Here is a 27,776-nt window from a genome sequence, read left to right as displayed (position 1 = left end):
ATTTTAGAATTCCTAATGTGAGCTGTTGGCATTTGCGACACCTCATACTCTACATCACTGATATACCAAAAATAGTACATCGCATTGGATGAGGTATAAAGTAGAAGGCAACTGATCTTGATTTTAGATATATATACATATATACATATATGTATATATATATATATATATATGTGAAATATATATGTTTGCCTTCCAGAAGGCCGACCCAGTTTCGATTCCTCTGTCCCTCTCAGAGAGCAAGGCAAGCTACCGAGAGTATCCCACCTGCACAGCAGAGCCTGGCAAGCTACCTGTGGCATATTATGTATGCCAAAAACAGCAGCAACAAATCTCACAATGGAGATGTTACTGGTGCCAGTTTGAGCAAATTGATGAACAACGGGACAACAGTGCTACAGTGCTATATTTGTTAGCACACAAGAATCAACCTGTAACAGCATGTTAGTAAATCTGGCTCCAGGCTGAGATACAACAATCTTCACACATTTTCTTCTAAGGAAACTTTTTGATCATTTTTGGCGGATTATTTATAACAAGCAATATAAAATAAATTATTTAGGTCTGTTATTGGGGCAGGCTTAGGTGGTGGCTCCAACTATTAGAAATAATGGTGGTGGGATTGGTGTCGGATTACTGAATGTAATAAATTATTGTGAACAACTTTTAAAATAAAAAAATGAAAGAGGCAGTGACGGGATGTGCAGGAGATCTCAAGATGGGGGCCATTACCGGCACCACTCTCCACCCAGATGTGACCCCGAGCAGCCGCACACGAACGGCTCCACCATTCCTGAACACCTATGATCCCGGAGGCCCACTACTTTCAGCACCCAGCGGCTTCTTGCAGAAATGCCTCTAGACTATGAACTAAGTTACGGCCCCATGTCACCCCGGGAGGGGAAAGGTTTTTCTCTCTCGGCCTTTCCTTTTGCTGGCAGCGTGGCAACCACCATCTTATAAAGCCCACTAAACAGAAGTACGAGCTTGCAATGATGCGACTTCTGGCAGAAATTTTTCTGGACTTAATTACTAAAATACCAGAAATCTAAAAGACCTCATATACTCTTCATTCTCAGCAATGGAAAACAAATTATCAAACAATGCCTTTTCAGCAAGCCTGATTGCTAGGGGAAAATTCTAAACAATAATAGTGCGTTTTCTGTTGAAATATTGAACGTAATCAAAGTAAAGAGAAAGTAAAATAAAAATCATCAGCCACACAGGCCAGAGGTGGGGGTGGGATGGGAGGTATACTGGAGTCTTTGGTGGTGGAACATGCACTGGTGAAGGGATGGGTGTTTGATCATTGTATGACTGAGACTTAAACCTGAAAGCTTTCTAACTTTTTACACGGTGATTCAATAAAAAAAATAAATAATTTTTTTAATTTTTAAAAAATAAAAAAAAGAAAGAAAAAAATCTGCAGGTATTTCAGGCCTAGAACTAAGGCTTTTAAAAAAGTATCAAGGATTACAAAGATGTTTTGAACTAGGATTGGAGGAACAACAAAGTTTAAAAAAGTGATTGCATTCCGAGGGGGGGTGGTGAGTGAGTTTCCCTCCCTGACCAAACAAAGTGCCAGCAGTGGAAAGTCTCCAGAACTCAATCACCACCATGCTCACGGTCACTCTCCACAGGCTCAGATGAGCCTCACCCACGAGTGAATCTGCAGAATAACCCAGGTATGCGGGACCCTGACTGAAATCTCCAAGCTCACTCAGAGCAGGAATAGGCTCCTCCTCCCACCTCCCAAGGTTACCAGTAGCTTGGCAGTCACACCCACAAACTGCCCCTGGCATAATATAATCTAACGGTCTTACCCTTGAGTGAATCTACTGTATAATCGTACTCTAAATTTTAAAATTCCTGTAGCAACCTCTCATACTCTACACCACTGATGTACCAAGAGTAGGAAACAACATTTGATGGGATTTACAAATATGTTACTAATCTCTTATACAAGGGCTTAATGGCTCCAGGATGAAATATTATAATCTTCACACAATTTCCTCTAAGGAAACTTTATTGGACCATTTTTAGCATATTATACATAACAAGCAATACAAAATTGCTTTGATTCTGCTTTGTGGGGCATGGTTTGGGATTTGGAGTGGGTGGAAATATTTGAAATGTGGTGGAAAGGTACAATGGTGGTGGGATTGGTGTTTGAATATTAAGTGTAATGAATTTCTGTGAACAACTTCATAAAAACAATTTTTTTCTTTTTTGCTTTTTGGGTCACACCCAGCAATGCATAGGGGTTATTTCTGGCTCTGCACTCAGAAATTACTCCTGGCGGTGCTCGGAGAACCATATGGTATGCTGGGAATTGAACCCGGGTAAGCCACATGCAAGGCAAACACCCTACCTGCTGTGCTATCGCTCCAGCCCCGAATATTTTTTCTTTAAAAAAAAAGCAATTATATTCTTCCTTCCCCGCACCCACGGTCATGTCCTAAGAAACTTCATGGATTATTCTGCAAGTAGGTCCTTTTTTTTTTTTTTACTATGTCTGGTGGACGCCCTCAAACAAAGCAAATTCTCCAGCCCTTTGAGCTATCTTCCTGGCCCCCATTTAAGGTTCATAAGCTTCATGGACTGTCCAAAACGTCAACTATTTGAATCATCTCAATGTTTTAACTCAATTTTAACCCGGGTTAATTTTTTTATAGCATTCCATTTTTTCAAAATATTATAACCGGGGCCGAAGCGATAGTACAGCGGTTAGGACGTTTGCCTTGCACGCAGCTGACCAGGGTTCAATCCCCGGCATCCCATATGGTCTCCCCAGCACTGCCAGGAGTAACCCCTGATCATCACTGGATATGACCCAAAAAACCAACAAACAAAAACAAATAAAATATTATAACCTTTCCATCAGGATGACTGACTTCTTGAATTTCTTCATTTTCTCCTTTTTCATCATCCTCTTTATATCTGCAGTCTGTAAAGTTCACTATGTCAGGTGGCTCCTTGGGTGAGGAAATCTAGAAAGTCAAGAGAATTTTGTGTGTATTAAAAGACAGGTAACAGCATTCTAAGCAGCTAAATCTCCCATTTATTTATAAGAGCAATTGAAATCTATGACGGTTCTGTGTTATATAGAATAACGTTTACAATATTAACTTATCAATGGGCTAGATACTTAAATCAGTTAACTAATCAATTTCAAGCCTAATAATCTGTGTTTGAATATATAAAAATATAAAGAGATTTACTTGTCCCTTATTTGAACTGCCTACATCACTTGAAGGCACAGATTTGAATCTTCGAGATGGATTGCCTGTTAGAACAGAATTATTAGAGTTAGTTTTACTATTAACTTGAAATTTTTTAATTATTATTATTACAGTCCAACATTTCCTTAATTTATTTCCTTCATGAACTTCCATTAAGCATTAAGAAGGTCAAAATTATTCTTTACTAACTCGTAGGAGTTCTTAGCTACGTAAGTTCAAATATACATTCAAGTATTTAGGTCCTAAGCAAAAAAAAAAAGGAAAAATACCTGACCTGTTTTCTGGGAGCTAAATATCTGGATAAAGAGGTAACATTAAAAAATGGAGCTACAGGTATTTTAGGTAGAAAACCAGGACTTCCTATACAAGGGCTTCATGGCTCTATGGTGAGATACAACCTTCATACACTTTCTTCTAAGGAAACATTTTTTGACCACTTTTGGTGAATTTATAACAAGCAATATAAAATAAACTATTCAGGGCCTGCGATAAGAGCAGACTTGAGGGGAAGGAACTAGGGTCAGTCCCAAGCAAGGCAAGAGCCATAACTTGTATACTAATCCTCCAGCCCCTTCAACTTTTCATTTCTTAAGTTGGATGTAAATTCCATTTATATTTTTTAAATATTTATAAAAATTACAAAAAATATACAACTTCTTACCTTGTGTTGGCAAATGCTTGAATTTTTCTGCCTGGTTTTCTGAAGAACTATGGTTGTTTTGAAATCGAACTGATGAATTCTATATTGAAATAATTTTAAATATAAAATTACTGCTTGTCTCCATATTAGTGCAACAAAGGAAACTAACAGAACTCTGCTTACAAAGACTATATTCTAAGTTTGTCCTTTTACACATACACCCCTTTTGGGCATATATTCATTTCAAATGAGAACATAACAGACAACAGAAGACAAGAGTGTCCTGCAGCTGTGCAGCAAAGCAGGAGCTGGTCAACAACAGCAAGTCCTCAGCTCGCCCCAGCACTTTTTTCTCAGCCTAGCTCTAAACATCGAGTCCAACCTAAACAGCTCACCACTGTCCTCCTTAGAGTGAGGACAAGTATCTCCCTTACTCCCTCCCACACCACTTCCAACCAAGTCACTCTCTGTCCTCCCCACCTACCCCAAAACTAGTTGAGTCTCACCTCTGTATGCCAACCGTGGCAAACCCTTCTGCACTAGGGATGATATTATAATGCCTCAGTTTCTGCTTTCTGCCCTGCTTCCTCTCCTTCCTCCAATTTTATCCCATTGTTCCTCAGTAATGCCTTCTAGTAGGCAAACTACAACTTTTCACTGTCATAATCTGTAAAAATCACAAACTTCAAAACGTTTAAATCCAGGATACAGGATATTCTACAAAATTAGCCAGTTTCTTTAAAAAGTTGACAAACAAATTTGTTGCATTGAATTTTGGGCCACAATTGACAGTGTTCGGGGCTTAATCCTGGCTCTGTACTTAGGGATCAATCCTGGTAGGGTCTGGAAGACCATTTATGGTGTCTGGGATTGCACTTGGGTCAGCTGCATGCAAGGCAAGCACCCTAACCACTGTACTATCTCTCCAGCCTCCAAAATAATTTTTTAAAGTCAATAATGGGCTGGAGCAATAGCATAGCGGGTAGGGCGTTTGCCTTACATGCGGCTGATCCGGGTTTGATTCCCAGCATCCCATATGGTCCCCCATGCAGCACCAGGAGTAATTTAAATCCTGTGTGCATGAGCCAGGAGTAACCCCTGTGCAACACTGGATGGGACCCAAAAATTTTAAAAAATCTATACTGGGGATGAGTCTCTTTCTTCTTTGCTTTCTCTGTTCATATCATGTGTCTGATTTATAAAATCCTACAGCACTAGAACGCAAATCCCAAGAGGACAATGAAGTTTGTCTGTTTTATTGTAACCAAAGTAGTGTCTGGCCCAACACAGTGCAGGTGAATGAAAGACAGAATAAGAAATTTATTCAAAAGGGTAACAGCTAGACAGGCAACAGCTTCACAAGGTCAATTTTGGTTGGAACTATGAGCTCACCTGTTGGCTAATTTTACTTCATAATAATTACAGAAATAACTGAAAATTGCTTATTATAGCAATGGTCAAAAAAATTTTAATTGTGGTAAAATACAAATGACATAAAATTTAATTCCCCCAGCAGCCACCTGACCCTTTTACTTTATGAATTTGCTGCTCAAATATTTAACACCTCCATTCTGCTGACAAAACCTGCCACCTCCTACCCCACCACAAAGCCCAATTGCTTTGGTGACAACCCCACACGATGCACCTTCATGCTGCTCTCAGCAGCGCTGGCTCTCTTCCAAGCGTCTAGCCGTGACCTTCCCATCACTTTAATTTCCTCACGGAGCTCTGTGTTCTCTCTGACCAGCACTTCTATCTGGCTTCTCAGACGGCCATGTGCACTTGACCATTTTGCTTCCTTTCTTTTCAAATCTTCCTGTAAATCCGCTATTTGCTGCTTCAAAGCCTCTCGACAAAATTTTAAAAAAAAAAATCTTTAAATGGAAGCAGTGTCACAGATGAAGAGATCGATGATCTAATTCCCAACAGAGACAGAAAGGGAAGGCAGAGTCAACCACACTTCAGCAACACTGGCTGTCTGGTTTGGTTTCCAGAAAAAGAACAGGTCAAATTGAAGCCTGAACCTCAGGTCAACAAAATTCATTCCAGTAGTCTGGAAATAAAGGAAGCAGATAACACCTAGAAGTTCACAGCAATAATACTACGATCAGGCAAGAAAAGTCCAAACTAACAGAGAAAGAAAAAGATAAGTGGGGGAATCAGGGAAAGAAAAGATTAACAGGAACTCATTATGAACAGACATGAGTTGATGTAAAGAAGAAAAAAATAAGATTCCAAGTCACAGCTCTGGGAAGACTGTACAGGAGTTAAGGCACTTGCCTTGCATGTGGCCAGCCCGGAGCAACCCAAGTGTGGCCAAAAAAACAAAAACAAAGATTCAAAACTGACTCCTGTTAGAATTCATGAGAAGAACAGGCTTCAAGAAACTGAGTAGTTCAGAAAAAATTCTTGGGAAGAAATCAAGACTAGTGCCCAGACTAAGCAAAGTGATGCTTCCTTTACAGCATTTGTCATTCCAAGCCTGGCTGAGAGCCACAGAAAGACAGCGCCGTGTTTCTCACTGGGAGTAATGCCCCGGGGGTACTAGAACGACGGGAACTGGTAGGAACCTGGGGTACTTCGGATGCCACTGTATCTGTAAGCTTAAAGAAAACTGATTTCTGGCCCAGAGTGATAGTACAGCAGATGGGGCATTTGCCTTGCATGTTGCTGACCCAGATTCAATCCCCAGCATCCCATATGGTCCCCCAAGTACCCCTAGGAGTAATTCCTGAGTGCAGAGCCAGGAGTAACTCCTAAGCATCACCGGTGTGACCCAAAGAGAAAAAGAAAAAAGAAGAAAGAAAAGAAGAGAAAAGAAAAGAAAAGAAAAGAAAAGAAAAGAAAAGAAAAGAAAAGAAAAGAAAAGAAAAGAAAAGAAAAGAAAAGAAAAGAAGAGAAAAGAGAAGAGAAAAAGCAGAGCAAGAGATCTAAGAGATCTGTGCAGAGGGGTCATCTCTGGGGGACTGGAGGTGGGCAGGAGCAGTACATACTGAAACAGTGAACAGACTAGAGGAGGGAAAAAACTTTTCTAGGTGAAGGAGAGGCTTCAGTACACATAGCAGGAAGCAGGGAGCTGGGTCTGAGGGTGGAAAAAACTGAAGCGGAGTCTTGAGAGGAAAGAGCTGCAGATGGTAGGGGCCAGGTAACAAACATATTCCTCCACTTCTTACAGTGACTTGACCCAAGAAGGACTCGGGCTAAGGAATATGTGGAGCCATGGAAGGGTCATGAGCAGGGAAGGTCTGTAACCTGCTTCCCATAGTTACTGGCAGGAAACCAGGGTGAGTGCCAAGAGGCAGACATAGCAGGAAAGCAGGGTGAGTGCTATGAGAGGTGGTCCTGGCAGGAAAGCAGGGTGAGTGCTACGAGAAGTGGTCATGGCAGGAATGCAAGTTGAGAACAGAGTGAGGTGGTCACAGAAGGAAACAATAGTCAGAGCCAACAGTGGTGGTCCACTAACTCAGAGTCAACTTGATTTTCTGCAACACAAAATACAAGAGAAAGATAATTCTAAGCCTGTGACTGAGGTACTGAAGAGGAGGATAAGGCTGTCATCGCCTGGTAGGGAAAGATCATCTAAGGACAACTTTTGCAAAGGAGGCTGGGAGTTAGCTTGAGGAATGCAGGTGGAAAGGCCAATGGCAGTGGGCAGAGGCCAGCACAGAGAGCAGTCTGGGCCGGGATAAGAGCACAGCTGGAGATGGAGGAGCAGGGACTCTGTCCACTGACACCATGAATTCTAACTCGACTATAACCATGCTCCTAAACTATGGTCAAAAGGAAAAAGATTAGAACTTTTTCAGCACAGGAATCACAATTCTGGGGGATAAAGGACCATGCCCAGCAGTACTTGGGCTACTTTACTCCTGACTCTGTGCTAAGGGGTTTTTCCCCCACACCTCGGGAAACCATGCAAACCAGGGACCAAACCAGGGTCAGTCCAAAAGAATGCAAGGCAAGCACTTAACCACATGGACTACTGTAGGATGACATTACTTTGCCCTTTCCCTCCTTGCCACAAGTAGCTTGTCCCGGTTTTACCCAGAGTTTAGGCTTACCCCAGTCACACCCATCAAGGTGTTCCCGAATCTCTCCCATCCCTTCGTTTAGCTATAATCACTTCTCCATGCTCTCTTCCCCAAAGGAGTTATTCCTCGGCTTTCCCTTAATCCGACTCTGCTAATTTGCAAGGTCAGACCTTCCTAGGATACTGAATTTATATTATATAAGTTAATATTGCCTTTCTCTTCTTCTTGTGCCTTTTGAATAATTTACTTTAAAGCTATGACTATTTTGTATAGACACAAGAAGACAATATTATGTTTTTATAACTTGGGAATTAATTGGCCTCGAATATTCCCTCCCGGGCCTCTGCTTTCTCCACTTAAGCCTCAGTTGCCCTCAGTTCCTAGCACCCCAAAGTAGGGTCCCCGACGTGGGACAGGAAGGATCCAGGGCAAGCGGTGAGTTATGTGCTACCCTGGCATCGAGACGGGCCTGGCCAAAGTGCCTAATTCTTAACTATAAGTTAAGAGCTTGATCATAGACAAATGCTGTCATGATCCAATAGTAATTATGAGACTGGGACCCTGCCAGGGATAGGAAAGACTGATCTGGCCTGAGCACTGTAGTCTGAGATTGAGATGGCCCCAGGAGAGCAATTCTATAAGCTTTAATGCATCTCTTATTGTGTCCATACAAAATAATTAATATTATGAATTCTTATATGTTTGCTGGCTGAGGAGAAGAGAAACACATTCATGGGACTCCGCCCTTGGGTGGATCCTCTTCCTGAAAGAGAATTAAGTCCTAGGAGAAGCATCCCCTAAGGGAAAGGAACCTTACCCTATTGATGGTGACCACACCTACGTGTATGCCCCAACCCCCTGATGCTGTGGAGATTTAACTAGGCTGTGAGAGTGGGTTGGGGGGCCAGATCCATGGGCGAGATCCACGAGCCAGATCCACGGGGCAGATCCACGGGGAGAGACCCAGGAGAGCGGGAGAGAAGCGGAGGGAGAGAATGAAATAAACGGATCGAGCAACCAGTTTGGCCTTCTTCCTTCTTCCTTCCGTCGCCTGCCCTCGACTGACGGCACACACAGCGGTTCTGGGGCACCGGACGCGGGCGGTGAGACAGAGCCGCCTAGAGAGCCCGCGAGTGCACGCGCCCCCTCGGCGTTCTTTAGTTTTTTACAGACTACCTCTGCAGCCCCAGAAATCATCGTTTTAACCATGAAGCAAGGTGAGACTATCAAAGAAGACTGGACTGCCTCCCTTTTGCAGGAATCTCATCATTAAGTGGAAGCAGAAAAAATCAAGAGGATGGGACAAGGCAAACAGGTTAGAGAAGACACAGAGCACAGGGACTGGTCCTGAGAGTCCAGCCCAGTCAGGACCTGTGGGACGCAGCCCTGCACTGACTGCCAAATGCACAAGGACTTAGAACTAACCACCAAGCCTAACACCGAGGTAGGTGGACATCAAGACAGAACAGTCTTTGGGTGGCAATACAGAAGGAAACCTCACTGAGGAAAAAAGGAAAACAGGAGGTGCAATGTGGAGACAGTGAACACAGACATTTTAAAGAAGTTTTGCTGCTTTAAAGTTATGGGTTGCAATAGGCAAGAAATGTAATGAAAAAGGTCCAAAAAGGAACTGTTTCACTCTTTAAAAATCAGATTACAGACACCAGAGTGATAGTAGCGGGTAAGGCATTTGCCTTGCATGTGGCAGGCCTGGGTTTAATCCCCAGCATCCCATATGGTCCCCCAAGCCACCAGGACTGATCCCTGAGGGCAGAACCAGGAGTAAGCTCTGAGCATTGCCACATGTGTCCAAAAAAATATTAATTAAAATAAAGATATTCTTGATGTGGTATCTTGCAAATTAATTTGTTGAACCAATGGCTGATTAAAAAATTGATACCAAAAACACACAAACGAATCTCAGACCCGAGCAACATGTGGCAGAGATAGCCCAGGACTTTGCAATAGGCCTTCTCTGCTGGGCTGCTCCAGACAAGGGCAGGTATTGTCCCTCCGCTTGCCCTTTAAGAGCACAGCAGTCGCCATTTTCTAGAAGTCATCGAGAAGCTCCAGGTACGAGTCACAGTGATCGCAAATCCCAAGTCTCACAAGACGGGGGAGGAGTGGGTCCTCCTTCTCCCCGCCCTGATGGGACACCAAGATGACGCCACATCTGCCCACTGTCTACTTAAGCTCCCAAGTGGCCACAATCCAAAGACACACAAACGAATCTCGGACCCGAGCAACTTGTAGCAGCAATTTCTTCAGACCCTAGTTATTAAAATCTTAGAATTTCTAGAGCGTATGGCCGCTCTTGCCGCTGTGAGACATTATATCCATAACAAGCAATGCAAATCAAATTGTCTAGCATTGCATTTTCGGCAGGTATGAGGGGTGGTAGGACTGGTCTGGTCTTGAAATATCGAAAGTAGCTAAAGTAGAGAAAGAATATTTTGCAAATTGTCTGCCACACAGGCAGGGGGAGATGTAGAATGGGGAGGGAGGATACTGGGGATTTTGGTGGTGGAAAATGTGCAGTGGTGATGGGATGGGTGTTTGATGACCATATGATCGAAGTTCAAACATGAAATTTTTGTTACTATACCTCATGGAGAATTAACAAAAGGTAAAATTTTTTTTAATTAAAATTTAAAAAGAAATCAGTCAAACTCTAAAATCCAAATATAAAGAAAAATTTTGAGAAAGAGAGATTTCAAATTACAATGCCCCACCACAGAGGCGGGGTGGGATTGGGGGTATGGGAGTGGGGAGGGTGGGAGGGATACTGGGTTCACTGGTGGTGGAGAATGGACATTGGTGGAGGGATGGGCTCTCAAACATTGCATGATGGAAAAACAAGCACGAAAATGTGTGAATCTGTAACTGTACCCTCACTATGACTTACTAATTAAAAAATAAATAAATTTTTTTAAAAAACAGAAAAATTTTGACACCAGAGAAAAAAAGTATGGAGAGAAATAATTGACAGCAGATTTCTCATCAAAAACTATGGGACCTAATATAAAGTAGCACAAGATTCTTCAGATGCTAAAGCAAAGAACTGTTAACTGAAATTTTTATATCCAGAGAAATAACTTTCAAATACAAAGAAGTCAAGATATTCTCAAATGGTAAAAAAAAAAAAAAAAAAGAATTAAGATAATCTTTGTGAGGAAAATTTTCCTAAAAGAATGACTAATCAAAATAGAAAATGACAAAAGAAAGAATTTGACATTTCAAAAATATGAAACAAAGACAAAAAGAAAAAAGATACCAAATTTTCTTTAACATTGAGTGTAAGGCCCCCCCAAGCATGACCAGGAATTGTCCCTGAGCACACAACCAGGAGTAAGCTGTGAGCACTGCCAAGTGTGGTCCAAAAGATAAGACATGAAAAAAACAGATTATCTTTATAAATTTATATAAGTGAAATTTTTTAAATTGGCATACCTGGGGCTGGAGTAGGTATGGCGCGTAGGGGTTTGCACACAGCCAACCCAGGTTTGATCCCCAGCATCCCATATGGTCCCCTGAGCACCGCCAGGGGTAATTCCTGAGGGCAGAGCCAGGAGTAACTTCTGAGCATCGCCAGGTGTGACCCAAAGAGCTAAAAAAAAAAAACCTTGGCATACCTGTATTTCTTCACGTTCCTTTTTATCTGGAAAAGCTCTTGTGGCTGTAGTATACTTCTCAAAAACTTTACGCTCTTTTTGTAGCTTCCTTATTTCCTCCTTCTTAAGTTCTTCTATTTGAGCTAATTCTTTTGCTTTGTGTTGTTCAAAGTCTGTAATTTCTTTCCTAAAGTAACCAAATCCTGTTACCATCTAAAGCAGAGATCCCCTTATTTATTTAGCCTCACAGGCCTTCTTCAGAAAGATAAATCACTAAGCACCCCTTAGCGAGCAACTCCCAACTGCACCCAAGCTACTACTGGCCCCATGGTTCTCTCCAACAGCAGGGGGTGTACTGTCCACTCTGGGAAGCTCTGGCCTAAAGGGACCAATTCCATAGTTTTAGAATAGCACAGAAGTGCATGCCCTGTCTGCAGCGAACCACACTGAGCCCAGGTGGCCTGGGAGACCCAGACGTGCGAAGTCTCGAAGCACTGCGACCTCAGGCCTCACACTGAACCAGTCCCTGGATCACCAGGAGGGGCCCCAGGGCCTCTGAGCACTGCCCCCCAAAAAAAAGTTTATATTAATAATCTGTGTAATAATTTGGAATTCCACCTATGAACCCAAATGGAACCCTGAGAACAGGCTGGAGCTGAGGAGTTATTGCAGTGATCAGGCTTCCTCCAAGTGGATGAACATTAACTCCAAGGAGGAGTCAAGCAGCGCAGCCTGCTATGGGCCAGGGGCTGGACTGGGCGCCGCAGAAACCAGCGAGAAACAAACACTTTATTTCCTGCAGGATGTCCGAAGCCTAATGGGAGGGCAGTTGTCTAATAAGAGAGACTGATAGAATACACAAAACACTAGACAGGTGAAGGGAAATAAAGCAAATTTGGGAGAAGAGATGTTATCTAAAATAATGTCTCACAGCAACAGTACAGCAAGTACGGCGTTTGCCTTGCATGCAGCCAACCCGGGTTCGATTCCTGACATCCCTAAAAAGAAAAAAGAAAGAAAAGAAAAGAAAGGAAAAGAAAGGAAAAGAAAAGAAAAGAAAAGAAAAGAAAAGAAAAGAAAAGAAAAGAAAAGAAAAGAAAAGAAAAGAAAAGAAAAGAAAAGAAAAGAAAAGAAAAGAACGCCTAAAAGCAATCAGAGACTAAGACCTGAGGGTTTCTGTGGAGAGAGTGTGGCTAAATCAGAAGCAGCAGGTAACACAACAGAACACTCTCTGTTATTGTTTGTTTCCCCTGTGACAGAACACTCTTGAAAATATTCACCATAGGGCTGGAGTGATAGCACAGCGGGTAGGCATTTGCCTTGCACGCGACCGACCTTGGTTCCAATCCCAGTATCCCATATGGTTCCCTGAGCACCGCCAACGGGTGATTCCTGAGTGCATGAGCCAGGAATGACCCCTGTGCATCGCCGGGTGTGACCCAAAAAAAAAAAAAAATTCACCATAACAAAACCTGGAACCAAATTAATTAGGGTCAGGACTGGAGTAATAGTACAGCGGGTAGGGCATTTTCAATACCCAGCATCCCATATGGCCCCCCAAGCACCATCAGGAGTAATTCCTGAGCGCAGAGCCAGAAGGAACTCCTGCGCATCGCTGGATGTGACACCCCCCCTGAAAAAAAAAAACTAAACAGGGTCTGTGAAACTTTGGAATATTTGACTAAACAAATCTGAGGGAATATCAGACCCCATTTCATTCTGAGAGTGACATTAGCAAGGCAGTAGAATAAGAAATCACAACAAAAGTGCTCTCAAGAGAGGGAACTATGGAAGCCCAGCAACTACGGATAGTCACTGGGCAGAGGCAAACCATGGAGACAAACTGACCATATCTGGACCTCAGAGAATAAAAGCAGCAGCATCCCTGACCCAGCCACAGTTCATCTGCCAGAGGACAGATAGTTCTGTCTACCGTAAGTATGCTAAGGAACTGGGCAGAATTCATATCCATGTGCAACCCTGATAACAGGGTCAACAGTGGCACCAGAACCAATCCCATAACCGAGATCTAACCCTGCTGGACCCTGGTCCCAGTACTGTCCACCCAGGGGGTATGGTAACAACCAAGCCTGACAACTACGAACCCCGCTGCAGAGCCAGCAACAGTCAATAGATCCAGATGATTTAAGCCCATTTAAGTGTCACCTGGAGGCAGAACAAGAGATCTAGTACAGCTAAGGTCTTTTCAGTGCCAAACCAGACTACGACAGGAGGAACACCTCCTTTCAAAGGCAGACCTCAGCGCAGGGGCCCACATGGCTTACAAAGGATCACACCTACATGCCACAACTGAAGGAAGTAAACAGAGCTCCAGTAACTAATTCCAAAGAAATGAAGATTTATAAATTGCCTAGAGTGGGGGGGGGAGGGGAGAGAAATGGACAAGGTGTGTTTGTTCAGTTTTTGAGCAGGTGGGTTTTGGAGCCATACCCAACAGAGTAGCTGAGGCTTCCAGCTCTGTGCTCAAGGGTCTCTACCAGCAGTGCTCCAGGGACCAAGTCATGCTAAGAGTTGAACCATGCCCAGCAGCCACATTGCAAGGCAAGCACTTTCATTCCTGTATCTGCTCTCAGGCCTCAAAACAATAATTTCAGGGAAGTTCAGTAAGCTACAACAGAATATAAACAACTCAACAAAAAACAGGAAAATACAAGAAACAAAATGAGAAGTTCAAATAAAAGGTTTATTTTTAAATGCTAAAGTTGAGGAATACAATAAAGTGAAAATTGCAAAAAAAAATAAAAATTCAACACTTCAACAGCAGATACAACCAAACTGAAGAATCTGTGAACTCTAAACAATTTTAAATTATCCAACCAGAGAAGAAAAGAATATGAAGTATGAAAATAAGAAAAGGCTATGGGATATATGGGGCACTGACAGTAGAGCTAATATATGCATTATCGTGAGAAAAAGAAAAAGAGGGTCAAAAAAGCTCATTTAAAGAGGAACAAGAATTGATGGAGGTGAATGGGCACTGGTGGAGGGATGGGTAAACGATCACTGTGTGAGTGAAATATAAACACAGTTCATAAGTCTGTAACTGTACATCACAGTGATTCTGTAATAAATTTTTTAAAAAATAAAGAGGAACTAGAACACCACTGTGAGATATAACAATTATGAGAAACATTTTTTTTTCTTTTTCAGGTCACACCCACCAATGCACACGGGTTACTCCTGGCTCTGCACTCAGGAATTACTCCTGGTGGTGCTCAGAGGACCATATGGGATGCTGGGGATCGAACCCAGATCAGCCACATGCAAGGCAAATGCCCTACCCGCTGTACTATAGCTCCAGCCTCTCTCAGAAACTTTTATTGATTTACTTTTTGATAATTCCAAATGGAATTATGCCTTTTATTGTAACAAGCAATATGAAGCAAATTTGTTTGTGCCTGTTGGAAGATTTGGGTGGTGAGTGGAAAACTGAGGACAATGGTGAAAGGACGGTCCCTCTGGTAGTGGGGTTGGAATTGGAACATTGAATACCTGAAACAACTGCATGGAAAAAAGCTTTATGTTTAAAGGTTCAAACTTTTTTTTTAATCATGATAAATAAAAGCAAAAACCACTATACGCAAAATAGAATATGGCAAAATCAGTAGTAAGTGTGAAGTTTATATCAAATAACAACCTAACTTTACACTTCAAGAAACAAATTAAGCCAAGACTAGCAGAAGGAAAGAGTATTAGAGTAGAATTAAAAACAGAAAAACAGAGAAGCAGAGAGACAAGACAGCAAATAGAGCACTCTGCCTTACACAAAGCTGACCCAAATTTAGGCCCCCAAGCCTGGATGGCAGTAGCACCACTAGGTGTGGTCTAAAACCAAACTTACACACAAAAAGGAAAACAATATACAAACACCAAAAACTGTTTTGAAAAAATAAAATCAACAGACCTCTTCTTAGCTACGAAGAAAAAAAAAGATTCAAATAAAACCAGAAATGAAAAGGAAACATTACAAAGAATACCACAGCAATAAAGATGAGCATAAGGGATTATTACCTACAAAATAAAAAAAAATTAAATATACTAGAAAAAATATAAATTCCTCAAAGCATAAAACATAGCAAAACTGAATCTAGGAAAAGTTCACTTGCCTGAATAAGACAAATAAGAGCAAACAAGACAAATAAGAGTGGATGAAAATTAATAACTTATCAACAAAAGTTCAGGACTCGGGGACTTAACAAGTAAATTCTACAAAACATTAAAATAATTATTTCCAACCTTAAACTCCTAAACTCTTCCTAAAAATTTTTTTTAAAAAATCTCTAGCTTTTGGGCCCCTCCATTCCTGAATGCCCATGATCCCCGGAGGCCAACTAACTACTTTTGGCACCCAGCGGCTTCTTGCAGAAACGCCTCTAGACTGTGAACTAAGCTACGGCCCCATGCTGACCTGGGAGGGGAAAGGTTTTTCTCTCTCGGCCTTTCCTTTCCCCGACGGCGTGGCGACCGCCATCTTATAAGGCCCACTAAACAGAGGTACGAGCTTGCAATGATGTGACTTCTGGCAGAAATTTCTCTGGTCTTAATTACTAAAACACCAGAAATCCAAAAGACCTCACATGCTCTTCATTCTCAGCAATGGAAAACAAATTATCAAATGGTGCCTTTTCGGCAGGTCTGATTGTTGGGGGAAAATTCTAAATAATAACTGTTGAAATACTGAACATAATCAAAGTAAAGAGAAAGTAAAGTGAAAATCATCAGCCACACAGGCGGTGGGGGGAGGCACGGGATGGGAGGTATACTGGGGTTCTTGGTGGTGGAACATGTGCACTGGTGAAGGGATGGGTGTTTGATCATTGTACAAATGAGACTTAAACCTGAAAGCTTTGTAACTTTTCACATGGTGATTCAATTAAAAAAAAAAAATCAAATTAAAAAAAAAAATCTCTAGCTTTCTGAGGAATGCCCATATTGTTTTCCAAAAAGACTGGACCAGTCAGCATTCCCACCAATGAAGGAGAGTTCCTTCTTTATCCCAACATCCATGCCAGTACTGGTTGTTCTTATTCTTTTTGATGGGTGCCAGTCTCTGTGATATAAGATGATAGTTCGTCTATGTTCACTGCAGAATAGTCAGAATCCAAAAAAAACCCAGGTACACAAGAACAGATGGATGACTGGTTAAAGAAACAATGGTGCATCTACACAATGAAATACTACACAGCTGTCAGGAAAAATGAAGCCATGAAATTTGCTTATAAGTGGATGGACATGGAGAGTATCATGCAGAGTGCAGTAAGTCAGAAGGAGAGGAACAGACATAGAATGATTGCACTCATTTGTAGAATATTAAAAAAAAAACATAATATGATCCTAATACAGAAGGATAGTAGAAACAAGGGCCAGGAGGATTGTTCCACAATTAGAAGACTGCTTCAAGTGCTGTGGGAGAAGGCAGCTGGAATAGAGAAGGAACCACTGTGACAAAGACAGTTGGAAACTATTGATCAGAACTACATGCTGAAAGTAGGTAAACAAACACAATAATCTCTCAGTACCTGTATTGCAAACTATAATGCCCAAGAGGCGGAGGGGTGTGTGTGTGTGTGTGTGTGTGTGTGTGTGTGTGTGTGTGTGTGTGTGTGTGAGAGAGAGAGAGAGAGAGAGAGAGAGAGAGAGAGAGAGAGAGAGAAGAGAGAGAGAGAAAGAGAGAGAGAGTGCCTGCCATAGAGGCAGGCTGGGGAGGTGGGAAACGTACAGTGGTGAAATGAACAGTGGTGGAGGGATGGGTAGTTGGAACATTGTATGCCAAAAACTCAATCATGAACAGCTTTGTAATTGTGTATCTCCCGATGATTCAATTTTTTAAAAATGGGAAAAAAAGTATGCATCCAACTCATTATATAAGGCCAGTATCACACTATCACACTCTGACAAGGCCCAAAAAAGACAACACAAGAAACCAAAAGTGAAAATCCTCAATTTTTTTTTTTTTTTTTTTTTTTTTGCTTTTTGGGTCACACCCGGCGATGCACAGGGGTTACTCCTGGCTCATGCACTCAGGAATTACTCCTGGCAGTGCTCAGGGGACCATATGGGATGCTGGGAATCGAACCCGGGTCGGCTGCGTGCAAGGCAAACGCCCTACCCGCTGTGCTATTGCTCCAGCCCCGAAAATCCTCAATTAAACCAAATTCAGTAACACAAAAAGACCGTGGTTCTTAAAACGCCCATAATCACACAAGACTCCTACCTGAGATGCAGGGTCAGTTTACTATGTACCCATCGACAGACTGTAACCTAAAGCAGATGCTGTGGGAAACAGTACCGTGGTCCTTCAAAACACTGAGGCTAGAATCATCTCAAAGTCCAGCGATTCCACTGGAGTATACATGCAGAGATGGCTCAAAGCTGAACCGCCTACCAGGCACACTGAGGCCATGCGCCCATCCCTGGCCAAAGCACACAGAACAAGAACAATCCTGGCAGGCAGCTCAACTGTTTGTCATGCAGCTTCCTGGCACTACAGTGATTTCCAGCTATACCACTGCCACCTCGGCAAGTACCACAACTGAAAGCCATGTGTGAGAAGTGTGACCCCCATAAGCATATATGAGCACCCAGTGACCCTCCCAAGGCAAGCATCCATGCTCAAGTAGGTGAACACTGCCACCACGAGATGAGACCCTTCTTGACCACTGGGCAAATGTGAGGAACTTCTGTCAGGGAGTCACAAGGACCAGCACAAGAAGACTTGGGGGTGGGAACAGGGCAGCAGAGAAGAATCAAAACAGAGACTCAAAACATCATTAACAGCAGTTTTATTCATGACGAAACAACCCAGATATCCCTCTGCTACGTCCTAAGGAACAATAAGCAATGTCGGGAGCCACTAGCAGCAGTGACCCTGCCTAAATCGTGACTTCAGGCTTCTACCTTCAGAACAGGATCAATGAAACATCTATTGCCTCATGCCACACAGTTGGTGTGTGCATTTTTATTAAGGCCTCCCAAGGTAAGTACTAACACTGCCCAACATTTTCAATTTTTGGTTTAGGATCTTACTCCAAGATAATTCCCCTTTAAGCACCTTTTAAAGTAATAGATAATTTTATTTAATTAAAAATTCACACAATTGTATCCAGCACAATACAACAAGTAGAGCATTTGCCTTGCATGAAGTTGACCCAATTCGATCCCTGGCATCCCATCTGGTCCCCCAAGCCCCACCAGAAGTGATCCCTGAAAGCAGAGCCAGAAGTAAGCCCTGAGTATAGCTGGGTGTGGCCAAACAAACAAACAAAAAAAGCCAAGTAAAAAACTCATGAACAGATTTTACCTCCTTTTCATTTCTTTCACCTTTGGATTGATCCTCAAATAAAAAGTTTCTAATAGTTTAGATAAAATTTTACAGAGAAAACTGAGACACTGTATATTTTTTCCCAATATACTGATATAAACTTGCCTGAGTTTTTCCAAGGAACTTTCTTGTTCAATGCGAAGTTTTACTAAAGTTGTATTCTCAGCTTTAAATTTTTCTATTTCTGTTTCCAATTCTGAAACTTTCTCTCTCAAAACTTGAGATCTAGCACTCTCACCTGTAAAATAGACCAAATAATGAATTTCCAAATTTCAGCAGCAAAACTTGCTAGCTAATTAAAACTAAGAGCTAGGAATCCGGTAAATACCTATACTCGTAAAACAGGATTAGAACAACCCTTCAAATAACAAAAAGGAAAAAATTAAAGAATCAAATTATTCTACCTCAGATGAGTATCAATTTGAAAGTAAGGTAAATATTATATATAAAACCATTCCAATCAAATTTCTATTTAAATAAATATAGGGGAAGGAGAACATTTAAGATATGAAGCAGTTTGAGAGATAACGGGAGTCAGGGCATGTGCCTTGCACACAGTCAACCCTGGTTCAACCCATACAGGGTCCCCCAAGCACCGCCAGAACTATTCCTGCATGCAGAGCCACGAGCAAGCTCTGAGTACGGCTAATTGTGGCCCCAAAATACACACATGCAAAATAGAAAAAAGAAAGAAAAAGTTATTAATAAAATCTAAAAAACTAAAGATCAGAATCAAAGTTTACCTCCATTACAAATCAAACACATACCAAACACATACAAATTAAGGTTTGGTTGTGGTTTTTTTTTTTCATATGAAAGTCTACTGTCTTTCAACTATGTTTTGGGAAATAAATCTTAAATCTTAAGGCTAAAAGGTGGCCTCCAGTGCTTTTTAGGCTCCTTAACAGCCATGATCCAGAGACACACAAAAGAAAAGCTTTTTAATGGCCATGATCCAGAGACACACAAAAGACACATCTTGCTGCAGAGATGCCTCTGGACATTAAGCCAGGTCAATTTCACCAGGTGACTCAGACGGGATCAGGCATCGTCCCTCCACCTGCCCCCTAAGAACCCTCATGGGGCGGCCACCAACTTTCAGACCCAAAGAGAAGTGCAGGTATGTGGGTTCAGTGACGGCAAACTCCAGGCCTCAAGGGGTAAGGGATGAGTCGGTCCTTCTCATCTTTATGGGACCCTGGAGGTCACGCCCACAGCTATTTCAGCTCCTTAATGGCCATGATCCAGAGACACACAAAAGAATCACGGAACCGAGCAGCTCTAGCTCACTGCAGAGATTTCTGCAGACTCCAATTATCTAAAATTTAAGAATTCCAGGAGCTTGCAGCAGCGAGACATCTTATGGTATTCATAACAAGCAATACAAAAGAGAGTATGGGGGAGATTGTCTGCCATAGAGGCAGGGGAGAGGTGGGATGGGAGGGATACTGGGGACATTGTGGTAGAAGATGTGCATTGGTGGAGGAGTGGGTGTTCGATCAGGTTTATAACTATCCTTTGGCCAGGTATTCTAATTGTAAAATATCTAGTGGAAGAACTTATAAAATTATATAAATTATTTTTGCATAAAAATCTATCCTCGATGTTACTTCATTTTTGCTTTTTGGCATACTAGTACTCCGGCCCTCAATGTTAAACAGTAAAAAAACACCACATTTGTACAACATTAAGGAAATCATGCCAAATTCATAATGATCTTAACCATTTTTAAAGTACATGGAGTTTTATGTATGTAATAATCTAGTCGAAAGGAATGAGGCAGGCTTTATATCTACCACACAAAAATACCAAGGAAAAATAACAAGAAGGAAATTATATGACAGTTACCTTTGGGTGGTTTAGTCAAAAATGTTTCCTTCTATACCTGTGAAGCCTCCAAACTTCCTGTGAAAAGGACTACTCTGAAAAAGTACACTGTTCAGCACACAGCTGTCCCAAGCTTGACCTCTGAGCTTTAGGGGAGACCCCTAGAGAAGGGAGAGGGTTCCAACACTGGAGGCCTCTGAGCACCATCAGGTGGCCCAGATAGTCCCAGGGACCACAGAGCCCACGCAGTGAACCCCTGTCCAGTCGGTGCCCCAGGTCTATTTAGCACAGCTTGGGGGACAAAAATAAATAAAAAGAAGACAAGTACTTTTTTTTTGGTTTTGGGGTCACACCCAGCGATGCACAGGCGTTACTCCTGGCTCATGCACTCAGGAATTACTCCTGGCGGGGCTCGGGGGACCATATGGGATGTTGGGAATTGAACCCAGGTAGGCCGCATGCAAGGCAAACGCCCTACCCGCTGTGCTATTGCTCCAGCCCCAAGACAAGTACTTTTTAAAAACAGCTTTATGCTTTAAAGCATCCATGGCTGGCTGAATTTATTTTAAATAAAAGTACTCAAGAGCCACAGACAACACAGCGGGTAGGGCTTTTGCCTTGTGCGTGGCTGGCCCAGTTCCCTGGGGGGGAACCAAGATGGTCCCCAGAGTCCTGCCAGGAGTGATCCCTGAGCACAGAGCCAGGTGTAAGCCCTGAGCACTGCCAGTTAGGGTCCATAAAACAAAGTATTCTTCAATATAGCTTAGGTTTTGATTTTTATTTCAAAGCACCTATCCTCTGCAAAGACATTAAGAGTTTATAAAATTGTTTTCTAATATAAGTTTGCAAAGTTCATCAACTAAATACTGTACAGCCATTACATAGAGGCTGATATTTATGTGTTAGAACAACCTTCAAAATTCATTACAAGGGGGGTTGGAGCAATAGCACAGCCAGTAGGACTTGCACACGGCCAACCCGGGTTCGATTCCCAGCATCCCATATGATTCCCTAAGCACTGCCAGGAGTAATTCCAGAGTGCATGAGCCAGAAGTGCATTGAGTAACCACTGTGCAAAGCCAGATGGGACCCAGAAAGAAAAAAAAATTTATTACAAGGGGCCAGATAGTCGAGCAGGTAAGGCACCTGCCTTGCCTGTGGCTGACCTGGATTCAATCCCCAACAACACATATGGCTTCTGAGCACAGCCAAGGGTAGCCCAAAAAACAAACAAAAGTGTTAACTTTTTAAAGTATGCACAGGCGGCCAGAGAGACAGTACAGTGGGGGAGGGGGGGAGGGTGCTTGCCGTGCACACAGCCAACCTGGGTTTATTCCCCGGCATCCCATGTACCCCAAGTACCACCAGGAGTAGTTCCTACATGTTGAGCCAGGAGGAAGCCCTGAGCATTGCCACATGTGGCCAAACCACATCTCCCACCCAAAAAAAAGTATGTGCGTTAAAGAAAGTATGCTGAAGTTGAACCCACAATAATACATCCATAAATTTAAAATACTAGTTATTTCATTTTCTCATAGTTACTAATTTTAAGGTATAGTATGACATACCATTCAAATACCTCATTCAAAAAATCTGCACATACGAGTCATTGAAATCTCTTCTACAATCATTTAGAGTCATTAATCAAACCAAGTTTTAACAACTCATCTCATTTGACTTGGGAGCAGCTTCGGTAGTAATTTTAGGTATTCTGTCAACACTGATAAGAACATTAAACTTGTAACACTGACATCGTTTGTAATGCTCCGACTTACCAGACGGGTGGTCTTGACTTTGGTTTAATTTGGATTCATTTCCCAAGTGTGACTCTGGTTTTGGTGTCGGTCTCAAAGCAGGGAAGAGTTTAATCATCAGATCTGATGCGGGAGGGCTGGAGCTCCTGTTGGGTTTGCTCAGTCCTTCCCCCTTCCTCACAGGGGCGACCTTCCTTCTTATTGTCCTGTCAGGTGCACATATTTCACCCTTTGAGGAGCAGGCTGTGTGGGGAGATGCTGGAATGGCTCCATTCCCAAGAACAGCATCATTCTTAAATGAATGTTCTTCAAGGTCAGTCCAAGTTCTTTCATCATCGAAGTCAATTTTACTGATATTTACAGCTTCATTTTTCAAGTTTTCTACTCTGGCAAACTCATCACTACTATAATCTTTATCAGACAAATCCAGGTCAGCATCTTTCCTTTCAGTCTCTGTTTGAGCCCCGGCTTCCCAGAAGGGTCTCTCACTGTCAGAGACCTGCAGGCTCTCCCCGCTGTGGCTAAAAGCCCTTCCTTTATCCTCAGCTGAGGGCCTTATGGTGATATCAAGTTCCTCAAAAGTAGTACTACTGTCACTATCCATAGCACCTTCTTCGCTCATACTCCACCTAGCTGGATTCTCAGAAGTGCTCAATTCGAACACTTTCCTACTGGCTTTACGGGACAGTTCCCTCAGTCCATCAGATGGGAACGCAGAGTCCACTTGTCGGGGTGCAGTCTCACACTCATGATGATGCCCACAGCCAGAGCCCCCTGGAGTCTCATTTTGACTGCAATGATTAACAGGGTCTGGTGTCATGTTTTCTAGCTGCACAGTTTTGACAGGGGTAGAAGACAGTCGGCGACCTTGGCAAATTTGTTGGTCCCTCTCCAAAATCTTCAGTACAAAAGAGGAATTACTGGAAAATGATATCTCATCAGCTGCTTGTTCTAGAAACAGAAATTCATCTAATTCCAAATTTTCCTTTTCCTTTTCTTGTTCCCAGTTCTCCAACTTTTTCTGGAAAGAAATGTCTAGGGCAGATTCCACCTCTTTCACAGCCTCACTTCTAGAAGCCTTGCAGCTGGCAGCTCCAGTCAAAGGAGGTGGTTTGTCTTTACCTTGTGTTTGACTCCAGACTTTACAAGTCATATTACTAGGCTTTACATACTCAGGTACATTTTCTTTATTATTAGATTCATGTTTCTTTTCTAATCTGGCCTGGTCTCTAACCTGCCCATCACAATTCTTCCTTACTGGAATTTTCAATCCTGATGGAGAAAGGCTTTTCCTTTTATTCTTAAGTACCGTTGGCTTCTGATTGAGCAGGACAGAACCCGCCTTGGTTCTGGGGTTAGTGGTTTTTTTAACAGGAGGACTCTCTGTACTTAGTTCTTTACTTATAAGAGCAGTTTTCCGTTGGAATTGTTGTCTGTCTATTTTAAATATAGGTCGATCCTCTAAAACGCTCTGGTTATTCTCTAGAATACCTTCTCTTCCTTTCTGAAATTTAGATTTAGCATTAGTAAATCTAGCTAAGCCTTCTCCTCGTTTCAAAAATGGCTGTTTAGGTTTTGCTTTGATTAGCAATGATCCTTCTGCTTCCTAAAACAAAGAGTATCTAAATTAATTCTGGTATATTCAGGTAATCATGAAGTTATTTTTAAAAGAAATTATACAGGGGCTAGAGTGATAGCACAGCAGGTAGGGTGTTTGCCTTGCACTCGGCCCACCCGGGTTCAATTCCCAGCATCCCATATGGTCCCCCGAGCACCGCCAGGAGTAATTCCTGAGTACATGAGCCAGGAATAACCCCTGTGCATCACCGGGTGTGAAAAGCAAAAAAAAAGAAAAAAGAAAAGAAATTGTACACAAATCTTCAAAGTTTTCAATAACTTGGCCCAGAGCAATAGTACTGTATATAGGGCATTTGTCTTACATGTAGCTGACCCAGGTTCAATCCCTGGCACCCCATATGGTCCCCCAAATTCCATCAGTAGTAATTCCTGATTGCAGAGCCAGGAGTAATTCCTGAGCATTACTGGTGTGACCCAAAAACCAAGTAATAATAATTTTATGAAGTTTTCAATAAAGCAAACTAATGGTAATGCTAACCCTTAGCTGTTTTTGTTTCATTTTCTGTTCGTCCAACCGAATCTGTTCTTCTAAATAGTCTTCAAATGTCTGCTTCTTTTCTCTAGTTGCAACTTTAATCGGCCTGCTCATGAAAGAAAATTATTTAGTATGCAGATCATGATGTGGCATTTCACATTTAATGTGCCTCACATGCCCTGACTTCACTAAGAAATAAGCTTTGGAGAGTTCTCAGCCCTGCCTCAATAATGTGATAAGCACTACAGTGCTCTTCCATTCCCTGAAACAAAGGCACTCACAACACTCCACCCAGGGTTCCAGGGCACTAAGGTATCGTACTGAGGTCCAGCAACTTACAAGAGGTTAACTTTGTTAGTGACATATACATATCATTTTAAAGTATCTAAGTTTATCAAATATGTATTCTTTAAGAAATATCTTCAATAATGCAAACTAAGCAACAATCAAAAGAAGTAATTTTGCTCATCGGTAACCTACATTAAAATATTTCAAATATTTGGGGCTGGAGCAATAGCACAATGAGTAGGGCGTTTGCCTTGCATGCGGCCGACCCGGGTTCGATTCCCAGCATCCCATATGGTCCCCTGAGCACCGCCAGGAGTGATTCCTGAGTGCATATGCCAGGAGTAACCCCTGTGAATTCCTAGATGTGACCCAAAAAGAAAAAAAAAATTAAGTAATGAAGAATCTCAATACGGATTTTACCTGTCACAATTTTTTTTAATTCCGTGACCAGAGTTGCAAAATTTTAATTTTCAAGTGACATCAAATGTGAGGTTCTAATTGTTTTTCTCTTCTCAAATACAGGATTCATTACTTAAGAGAAGATTAACTATCTAGATAATTTTCTTATTTGAAAAAATACTTCCATCCTTCAAATTCAATGTCAAACACTGACCATATGCTCAACCTCTTTCTGTTGTTAGTAACTATGATAGGTTGTATCTTCAAATTTACACTAAAAGTACATTCAAGGGGCTGAATCAATAGCATAGCGAGTAGGGCGTTTGCCTTGCATGCTGCCGACCTGGGTTTGATTCCCAGCATCCCATATAGTCCTTTGAGCACCACCAGGAGTAATTCCTGAGTGCAAAGCCAGGAGTAACCCCTGTGCATCTCCAGGTATGAGTCAAAAAGCAAAAAAAAAAAAAAAAAGTACATTCAAGCAAAGTACAAAGTGCTCAATGACAATGGCTAGATATATTTAAACTGTCACATTTCTATTCAACAGAGATAGTACCTTTCTTCAATATTAACCACTTCTGAGGAGCCACCAACTTTTTGTAAGTTCATCTCACTCCCCTCCTGAAACTGTTCCGTCACTTTCTCCAAACATGGTAAAATATCTTCTCCTAGGATAAAATGAGAAATAAGTTGTGGGAATGGAAAGGGTAGACATAGTAAAGTCTTGAGAATTTTATGATCTACTATGCAAAACTGTATTTATCTATAAAAACAATATATGCCAAAGATTTTAGAATTCTGAGGACTTGTTGAATGTGATAAAAGAAAAACTAATTTAAATGCAACACTCTTCAAAGGGCTAATACTACGGGGAAAATGTAAGCTTTCTGTTATTGTTTTGGGGTTTGTTTTTGAGGGGCCTCCCCGAAGCACAGCTGGAAGGAAGCCAAGTATGGTGTGCAAGCCATGAGGCATCTCCACGGTCCCCCAAAATGGAGATAACTAAATTGATGAAGGGTAAAGAGGGGCAGAGAGCTAGTTCACCAGGCATCTAAACATGTGCTCTGCATGTAGGAGGCGGGGCTCAACCCCTGAACTGAATAGTTCCCTTGAACACTCACGGAACAGTCCCTGAGCACAGAACCTGAGCATTTAGCATGTGGTTTAAAAACAAAAGAACAAAAACAAGCTTAAAAGTTACAACCACCAAATGTAATGCATGAACTTATTTAAAATCTGGGTTTAAGGAAGTGACAAAAAACATTATAAGGCATTTTTAGAATAATACAGAGTACTAAAGTGAATTTAAATATTAAAAAATTTTGACTGACTTTTGTCCTTAGGTAAAACAGCTAACACTGTACTTATATATGGACGAATTTCCTAATATTTACTTTATGTATATTGAAATACTTGAAATTACTTACCAAAATATCTGTGTATTACTTGCAATCAAATGGTTTAGCAAGACAGATATTAATTCTATATCGATATATGTATACATATATATCCATGTATACATATATGTATACATATATATCCATCTCTAGATATAGGTACACATACATATAATTATATGCACACAAATATATGGTAACATACTGAATCCAAGTAGTAATTATACTAACATTGGTCTTTCAACTTTTTAGGATGTCTAAAATTTTCTAAAAATTGAGGGTATATAAAGAGTGTGAAGATTGCTGTATATCAACCAGGAGTCATTAAGTCCTTCTATAAGAGATCAGTAATATGCACAAAGGCTGAGCCTAGTGTGCATACACACACACACACATATATACATGTATATGTGTGTATATATATATGTATATATGTGCATATATATATGTATATATATATAATTCCCCATTTATTGCTTGCCTTCATTTTTACACCCCATCAAATGTGGTATGCTACTCTTGGTACAACAGTGGTGTAAAGTATGAGATGTAAAGCATTCGAAGCATTAGTGGCCATGTGGCTGAGGCTCATCTGATCGTATAGAGAGCATCCATGAGTATGGTGGCCATTGAGTTCGGGAGGTTTTCAGCTGTAAGGACTGACTCTGTTGGGGTGGGAAGGGGAACTCACCCGCCCCCTGGGGATTGCCCCAAGTGAAACAGAGTGGCACAGGGTCTGGAAGCATGTCTATGGCATATATGATTACATTTTAAAAGAGCATAAAAATATACTGAAACAAAAAGGAATGTATACAAAAATAAAACAAATGATTCCCCCCCCCCCGCCGCGGTTTTAGACCACTCTTAGCTGTGTTCAGGGCTAATGCCTGGCTCTGTGCTCAGGGATCATTCCTGGCAGGGCTTGGGGGATTATATGGGGTGAGAGGGACCGAACTTGGATCAGCTACACACAAAGCAAATGTCCTACCCACTATTATATCTCCCCAGCCCATGAGACAATTTTTTTTTCTTTTGCTTTTTGGGTCACACCTGGCAATGCACAGGGATTACTCCTGGCTCTGCACTCAGGAATTACTCCTGGCGGTGCTCAAGGGACCATATGGGATTCTGG

The 27,776-nt window shown here is 41.8% G+C and overlaps 1 protein-coding gene across 2 annotated transcripts in view; it reads right to left on the bottom strand.

The window, feature by feature from the left end:
- CENPJ (centromere protein J) overlaps positions 1–27,776 on the bottom strand; it is a 52,119-nt gene that overhangs the window by 9,821 nt on the left and 14,522 nt on the right. For both annotated transcript variants that reach the window (XM_004604630.2, XM_055123191.1), the window contains 9 exons: positions 25,804–25,915; positions 24,564–24,666; positions 22,469–24,053; positions 18,972–19,104; positions 11,546–11,711; positions 5,528–5,728; positions 3,904–3,982; positions 3,222–3,286; positions 2,874–2,990 (listed from right to left, as the gene is read on the bottom strand). In XM_004604630.2, the coding sequence (XP_004604687.2) occupies positions 2,874–2,990; positions 3,222–3,286; positions 3,904–3,982; positions 5,528–5,728; positions 11,546–11,711; positions 18,972–19,104; positions 22,469–24,053; positions 24,564–24,666; positions 25,804–25,915 (2,561 nt within the window). The remainder of the gene's footprint in view (positions 1–2,873; positions 2,991–3,221; positions 3,287–3,903; positions 3,983–5,527; positions 5,729–11,545; positions 11,712–18,971; positions 19,105–22,468; positions 24,054–24,563; positions 24,667–25,803; positions 25,916–27,776) is intronic.

This window comes from Sorex araneus, chromosome 1, assembly GCF_027595985.1.
Source record: "Sorex araneus isolate mSorAra2 chromosome 1, mSorAra2.pri, whole genome shotgun sequence".
Lineage (NCBI taxonomy): Eukaryota > Metazoa > Chordata > Mammalia > Eulipotyphla > Soricidae > Sorex > Sorex araneus.
This window is presented reverse-complemented; position numbering and strand designations above follow the sequence as displayed.